Source organism: Chenopodium album, chromosome 5 (assembly GCF_948465745.1).
Source record: "Chenopodium album chromosome 5, dcCheAlbu1.1, whole genome shotgun sequence".
Lineage (NCBI taxonomy): Eukaryota > Viridiplantae > Streptophyta > Magnoliopsida > Caryophyllales > Amaranthaceae > Chenopodium > Chenopodium album.
Window position 1 is genome coordinate 6,993,452 of NC_137838.1, and position 8,663 is coordinate 7,002,114.

The following is an 8,663-nucleotide window of genomic DNA, read 5'->3' on the forward strand; positions in this document are numbered from 1 at the left end:
TTGATGATATTTTGTCATCATAAAATTTACTGTATAATATAACGTCATATAAGGATAAATTTAACTATTATTTAAGGTTTCACACATATTTTTAATAAAAAAATTAGTCCGATTCAAAATCGGATTTTATAGGGTTTTGGATCGGACCGGAAAAATGAATTTCAAGACCCAAAGACCGGACCGATTAATTCGGTCCAGTCCATTTTTTCGATCCGGACCGATTTATGAACAAACCTAGCCATATGGGTAATTGTGCATTTGGGCTTGCATTGTGTGTCCCTCTTATTGCCCAGGACGCCCACCCCTCATATATTTTTACTATCTAATTTGATTTGAAATTAATTTTCCTGATTTAATCTATTTTTTACAGTTAAAGGAGAGTATGTGAATAATACTAAAGTCAAAACATATTAACTAAAAAAAAAGGAAGTACTACCTCCGTTACATATTATTTGTAACGATTAGATATTTTTCCTCTCTATTTTATATTAAATCGTTGCAAATAATATGTAATGGAGGTAGTAGTATGAATTAAACATGACTTTAGACCTTTAGTTTCTTGTTATCTGTACTTAACTATTTACCTTTATGAATAAATAGTTCACGTGGAATGTTTCAGAAAAAAAAAAAAAAGGTTTACGTGGAAAATTATGATACATTAATTGCCTAATTGGAAAACTCCTTAACGGTCAAAATGTCAACTAAGGAGTACTTGATCCACCTTATTTATGGACCTAATTTTTATTCATATGGTACAAATATATTAACACCCAAAAATCCAACAAAATAAAAACCATGAACAATCATATAGCTATATTTGCCTTCCCATTTGGCAGCCATGGTACTCCTCTCCTAAACACAACAAGGCAATTAGCATCCTTAAAACCACAAAACAAGGTGCATTTCTCCTTCATTAGCACACCCAACACAATCACCTCTCTTTTTCCAAGCGGCTCGAAAACCGATGCCGATTACCCTAACATTAAGGCCTATGAGGTTTGGGATGGTAAGCCTGAAGGGTACGTTTTTAGCGGAAATCACTTGGAGGAAATTGACCTTTTTCTTAAGCAGGCGGCGAGGCCGGGTGCATTGACTAAGGTTTTGGAGGAAGCCGAGGACAATATCGGTGTTAAAGTGAGTTGTGTTATGGGAGATGCGTTCTTGTGGTTTTTAGGTGATTTGGCTAAGTATGTTGGTGTTCCTTGGGTGTCTTGTTGGGTTTCTGGAGAGCATTCTCTTTCTCTTCATGTTTACACTGATGTTCTTAGGGAAAGGTTTGGCAATCAAGGTAACAATTTTACGGTATTAAGTTTGTGTGTTTGGTTTTTTTAGATTGGATTTTGATTTCGTAATAATTGCAATGGTTTCACTTTTACACGTGACGGCTATAATAAGTAAATAGGTACCGCTTATTGTAACTCTTAAAACTAATAACCTGTCAAATATAGAAATTATAACTTGACTTTTACACGTGAGCTATAATAGGCAAATAGCTACCACTATTTGCAACTCTTAAAATTAACCTGTCAAATATTTATAATATTTTTTTTTTTTAACTATTTTAATTTTGGGTAATAATATATGTAGATCTTAGGGGTATATATATAAGCATATATACTTTGAGAAATTGTATAAAATTAGGAATTCATGATAAAAACATGTGTAAATCAGTGTTATTAGTGTTTATATTTTGATGATTTCTTAACTTATTACAATTTCAAGTGTAAATTTAATGCTTATATGTAGCTCTGATATGTATAACATTTTCCTTTAATTTTGTATAAGGTATTATTTATTTAATTTGATATGAAATTATTTTTTATTATTCTAACTCGTAATAAATAAAGTCTTGATACGGAGCACATAAGTGAACTAAACATAGCATTAGTAGGGACCAGGGAAGAGTGGAAGACCGATCATATCACAATTTTTCCCGTATTGTATTTTTGGTATACTCCCCTTCGTCCCCAAAAGTTCAACTCTTATGGCCAAATTTTAGTCCCAAAATGATTATCCCATTTACATTAAAATAACTACCAATTTATAACAATATTTGTGTAAAATTAGTTTTCTCATATAAAATTTTGTTTTCTCATGCACTTTTATTAATTTCTCTCTTTACTTTTTTACAAACCCCATATACATTTATCTTTTCAATATACTTTTTTTTTTTAAAAAAAAAATTTCTTAATACCTGCAAAAATAGGTCAATAGGATCGTTCTTTCGAAAACAAAGAGAGTAATATTTACTAGTCACATACTTGAATTAGAGGGGAGAGTAAAGAAAACTCTACTCCCAATATTCACTTGGCAATATTCTAACTACTACCTCCGTTACATATTATTTGCAACAATTTGACATTTTTCTCGTTGCAAATAATATGTAACGGAGGTAGTATAAATCTTTATGATATGAGATTCTAAGATAAGAAACTTATGATTATAAGTGAACCAACACCTTCTTGTGAAAAATAACGAGTACTTGTGATTTGTGAATAAATGATGCTCGATCCATATAAAAGGTACTCCATATAAAAGGTACTCCATCAATCTAGTCCCACAAGAAAAGTAGAAAACAGCTACATGCAACTCGATCAATCTAGTCCCACAAGAAAAGTACTCGCAGAAAACAGCTACATCTATGGCAATAAACACTAGAAAACAAAATAAAGTAATTGAATGGGAATTTTGATTGATGAAATCAATTTCAAACAATATCCATGTCACCATTTAATTTTTTTTTTTTTGTTTTTGAATGGAATAAAAAGGCGTAATTTTATTAAATAACAATAGTCATTCGACATTTATAATCATCACTTACGAATGCCATTAATTGCTCATGTCACCAATTGAACAACATAAGTGCTGCTCATTTAAAAATTTTAGAACGAGCAAATATCTAATGAATGAGCAAATAGATATAAAATCGTCACACTTTTATAAGAACTTTTTAGGTTAAATGGTTCGAAATAATAAGAAATAAAGAGAGTACTACGTTAAAGAAAATCTAAAACTTGTATTATATTAACTGTACCCAGTTAAATCCCAGACAATCTGGGATATAATCGTCTTTTTAAGTAACAGTGGAGGGGTATATGCGTCTTTTCATGTATTAGTTGAGGGGTACATGTGTAATTTCCTAAACGCAAGTTGCAAACAGTAATTGAACAACTCACCAAAAATACTGTATAAATGACCACACTTTTTCAATATATTTACAAAAATACCACCAGATTAACAAAAACTAAAAATTCGTTTATGCGGCATATAAACTTGTATTTGCTGATATTATATTCCTCATAAAACCAAGTTTAATGTGTGTGTTTTTTAACTAATACTTGTAGTTGCATAACTAAAACTCGACCACCCGAGACTTCTAATGAAGTCAAACATGTTACGAAGTACTTGTATAATTTTTTTATTGTTGGATCAATGAACTAGGCGTCGAAGCAAGAGAAGACGAAACACTGGATTTTATACCAGGACTATCCAAGATCAGGGTGAAAGACATACCAGATGGAATTGCAACAGGAAATCTTGATTCAACATTTGCTCAAATGCTACATAAAATGAGTCAAGCTTTACCTAATGCAAGTGCAGTTTGCATTAGCTCGTGTGAAGAATTGGATCCTGTTGTTACAAATGATTTAAAGTCTAAATTCTCAAAGACTTTTTCAATTGGTCCACTAAACTTAGTAATTGCACCACAAAAAATAGCAGACAATTATAATTGTTTAGGTTGGCTTGACAAACAAAAGCCTAATTCTGTTGTTTATGTGAGTTTTGGTTCTGCTGCTACACCAACACCAAATGAGCTTTTTGCTCTGGCTCAGGCTCTTCAAGCTAGTGGGGTCAAGTTTTTATGGTCTATCAAGGATCACCTAAAGGTATGTATGCTACTTATAAATTTTCGATCGAGGATTACTTTCTACACCCTTGGTCGGGGGTAGAAGGATCAAACCCCGTCCATGGGTGCTGGAGGTATGTAGAAGATCTCACCAATCTTCCAACCCCTCGTTTTTTATTCTTTTTGTGTATGTAGTTGTTATAATTGGTCATATTATAGATACGACATTAATTATTTACAACTTTGGACAAATAAATATGTTGCATTGAACTTTTTTACGTGACCAAAATTATTACAGGTACATTTTCCAAACGATTTCCTAGAGAAAAGCAGAGAAAATGGCATGGTGGTCTCTTGGGTACCCCAAATAGAAGTCCTGGCACATGATGCAATAGGGGTGTTCATCACCCACTTTGGTTACAATTCCATGACTGAGAGTATAGCTGCAGAGGTTCCGATGATCGGACGGCCCTTCTTTGGTGATCATAAGTTGAATGGACGACTAGTAGAGGCCGTTTGGGAGGTTGGACTGCAAGTTGAAGGAGAGACTTTTACAAAGGAAGGAATTTTGAAGAGTTTGGATCGAATTTTGTCGAGTGATGAAGGGGAGAAAATGAGGGCAAATATCAAAAGCCTTAAACACTTGGTTGGAAAAGCTGTTGCCCCTGATGGGAGTTCCAACAAGAATTTTAGGTTGCTTTTGGAACATATCACAAAAACATAGTTGTAACTATGAAACTAGTCGAGTAGAAGAACAATTTTGCATAGGTCACTTATTAAAATAGGTCAAATTAGGCAAGTTATGCTCTTATTTAAATTGAAGTGAGTGAATATGTAAGATGTTGCATTCATTATAAAACGAAAGGGATTAAGGGCGTGTTCTCATTGACTGAACTGAATATTTTATAAGAGAAAAAAATTAGGAATTGAACTAAACTGAAAATAAGGTGAAGAGAACAACCCCTAAGATATCTCAAAGTTATATTAAAAGTTCGGAAAATTTGCAAATTGCAGCCATTTAAATTTTTTTTTGCAAATTGCAGCCCAAAAGTTTGTATAAATTGTAAATTGCAGCCCGATTCAATTTTTTCATCGGTTTACATGTTCAAAAATCTTCGGTTAAGGTTTTAGGGATCATTTTAGTCCTTAGAGACCTGAATTGAGCTCGGAATTAGCAAAAAAATAACGTAAGTGTCTCATATTTACAGTTTCCCACAAATCGATACATTTTTGTTACGCAAAACGAGATACTTGTGTTATTTTTTTGCTAATTCCAAGCTCAATTCGGTCCCCTAAGCCCTAAAATGACCCCTAAAACCTTAATCGAAAATTTTTCAACTTGTAAACCGATGAACAAGTTGAATCTGGCTGCAATTTACAATTTATATGAATTTTTGGGCTGCAATTTGCAATTTTTTTTTAAATGGCTGTAATTTGCAAAATACGAACTTTAAATGGCTGCAATTTGCAAATTTTCCTAAAAGTTCAAACGAACTCATGAAATAAAAGACAATTTTTTTTTTTTTTTTAATTTATACTTTTACTACTTTTTTCGAACTATAAGCTAATAACTTACAAATCATGATAAAGAGCACTCCAGATCCCCTAGAAACTAATTATTACACAAATTTTTTATTAAGGATCCTCTAATGGCCTGTTCTGTTCAACTTAATTTCAATTCAGTTCTTTATTTAATTTCCTTCTCTCGTAAACAGTTCATTCCAGTAAATCAGAACAAACCAACAGGCATATGTTTATTTTCAGTTCAGTTCAGTTCAGCTCCTAATTTCCTTCTCTTATAAAATATTCAGTTCAGATCAGCACCTAATTTCCTTCTCTCATAAAATATTCAGTTCAGTTCAGCTCAGTTCAATTTAGCTGAATTCAGTCAACGAGAACAGACACTAAGTCTAATAATCCTGGCCAATATTGATTGATTTATTTATTTATTTATTTATGGAATCTAAAGATATTATTTCAAATAAGACTAACAAAAATAAACAAGGCCCACAAAATACTAGTTACCTATATCAAGTGTGGCGAAGTTTGGTCTTAGTTATTCCACTAGAATGATATCATATACTATCTTCGTTTTTATTTAGTTGACACTTTTTGACTTTAGCACTATTCACACACCTTCTTTTAACCGTGTTTTGTGCTTTATACGTAATGAAAAATATAGTCATGTACTCATGTGAGATCTTGTTAGATTCGTCACGATATATGCTTTCAAAATATCAACTTTTCATAATGTTTATTTATCGATAATTGAAGATATTAATGATTGAATAAGTGCATTGACAAACATAACTAAAGAAACATGTCAACTAAAAAGAAACGGAGGAAGTATATAAATTACATTAAACTTTTCCAAATTTTGAGTGAACCTATAAACAGTTAAACACTAATTAAGTAGTAACAATCACAAAAGCTTACAAATTTGAAAGTAAAATTGTAATCCAATTAAAATTAGTTTGAATTTCAAATCAATTAAAAAGTTGGTTGATGTTTGGAGAAGATGAATTGGCTATTAATCACTGTAAAAGAATGAGGAATATGACGTAGGTTTTTGGTGCACTCATTAATATCAATAGTACTAAAGTTAGAACTCATTACAGTAGAATAGTAATTTCATTATTCGTTTATTAAAAAACCTATAAAACGAACTCATTGATAGTAAAAAAAAAAAAAAAAAACATATAAAATGTATCTAAATTATACTTCGTATATATACAGTGTTAAGTAAAATTTTGTACTCTTTACTACTACACTTTTTAATTTTATTTAAATTACTATGGTGGTATATTATTCCCTTCCCTTTTTTTTTTATCACAAAAGGGCACATACTTATATTATATTATGTTAAAACTGATGAAACAAATCATCAGAGCAAAAGAGGGATATCTGCTGACATTAGACAGCAGCCCTGAGGAACGATAGTCAGAGAGCATATAAGACCACTCTGAGCTATCAAAGTTCTTCCTAATACAGAAAACATAAGCTAAAGACAGAAACATAAAAGCAAAGTAAATGATAACAGTAGCATAGTTGATGTTCTTGATAGCAGCATAAGGAGAAATAGACTGCAAGACAAAGCTAAGCATCCTGCCCACTGGAATCTTAGCACATAAGTTTGATAAACTTCGGGGGGGGGGGGGATAAGTGAAAGGCACCGTTTCACCTATCTTGTATTTTGTTCTTCCCATGAAGGCTAGCTTATCAGCTACAAAGTTAACACAACTATTAGCATTAAACATGGGCACGGGCCGTGCCGGCACGCGGGCGGCACGGGCCCGACACGACACGGCGGCCTACCTGTGGGCCGTGGGCCATGCCGTGAACACTTTTTTGGAAATCGGCACGGGCACGACACGTAGCACGGTGGCCGGCACGTGGACCGGCATGCTGGCACGACCCGCCGGCACGGCACGAGGCACGGCCGGGCACGGCACGACACGACACTTTTTCGGATTAGCGCACTCGTATTTTTTTTTATTATATACATTGTTGTTTTTTGTTAAATTAATAAAATTGTTTTTATTTGTTTATATAAACTTTAACATAATTATTAATTAGATAAATAATTTATATAACCTAAATTAAAATAAAGTTGTTCAAAAAATGTAAACAAAATATATTAACATTAACATAAACATAAATTAATCACATATATTAAGTTGTACACTTGTACTAAAAAAAATATATATCGTTTAATTCGTTTTTTTTTTCCATTTATTAAAAAAAAAAATTAAAAAGGGTGGCACGGTTTGGCCCGCGGCCCGGCATGGCACGGCCCTAGATTTAATCCACATAGAACTTGTTAAAAGTAGATTTAATAAAAACCATTTTTTGTTCAAAAATAGCCGTATTCCTAGTGTTCCAAATATGCCAAGCAAATAGCTACTGTGAAAACTTTTTTCCAAGAAGTAGTATTTGAAATATTAAATTCCAACCAATCAGTTAAATTGGTGTTGTAAAAACGTTGTAAATCAATATTTAAAGATTTAAATTTCACAAAAACCAAAGACCAAAAGGCCGATGAGTTAGGACAATCTCTGAAAAGATGAATATTATCCTCAATAGGAGCTTCACAACGCATACAAATTGGATCTAAAAAATTCATTTTTTTTAGAGTACTACCAAGTGGGTGAATATCTCTAATTAGGTTCCAAAGAAGCATTTTATATTTGTAAGGAACTCTAATTTTCCACATATTTTTCCAAGGAAAGGAGGAAAGGAAAGAAGTATTTTGGTTAAAGTGGGGAGTAGTGGAATTATAAGCAGACTTGATATTAAAATTTCCAGAATGGTGGAGAGTCCATTTTAACCTATCAGAAACATGAACAAGCTTAGGAAGGGGGTAAACAAGGATTAAGGGGATTAAAGAAGAAGGAATGATGTGATTCACACTATCTAATTAAGCACCATTCATTATTACTAATAATATCAGAGACACGCTAATGGCCTTTGGAATTTGGAATATGTATATTAGGAATTAGATACAAGGGACAGTCATCTATCCAATGATGGAACCAAAGGGAAGTGTCTTTCCCATTTCCTATGTTTATAATTATTCCTTTCTTAAGAACATCTCTTCCAGCTAATATATCTTTCGAGAATTTTCCATCCAAGCTTAGCCATAAATGAAATATTCCATCTTTTTAGGTCTCTAATACCTAAACCACCTTTAGCCATTGGATCACAAACAACTCTCCAATTAGTTCTAGGAATGTATTTAGATCGGTTAACTCTATTCCAAAGAAATTGTTTACATTTTTATTTGTAAATCATTAATGACATTCATAGGTAAAATGTT

General features: G+C 32.5%; 1 protein-coding gene across 1 annotated transcript; it reads left to right on the forward strand.

The window, feature by feature from the left end:
* The first annotated feature begins 732 nt into the window (after nucleotides 1-732).
* On the forward strand, nucleotides 733-4,732 carry LOC145630245 (anthocyanidin 3-O-glucosyltransferase 7-like). The gene is made up of 3 exons (XM_081682502.1): nucleotides 733-1,288; nucleotides 3,442-3,887; nucleotides 4,146-4,732. Exons 1-3 carry the CDS (start codon nucleotides 796-798, stop codon nucleotides 4,569-4,571), a joined length of 1,365 nt encoding a protein of 454 aa, XP_081538628.1. The 5' UTR covers nucleotides 733-795; the 3' UTR covers nucleotides 4,572-4,732.
* The last annotated feature ends 3,931 nt before the right edge of the window (nucleotides 4,733-8,663 follow it).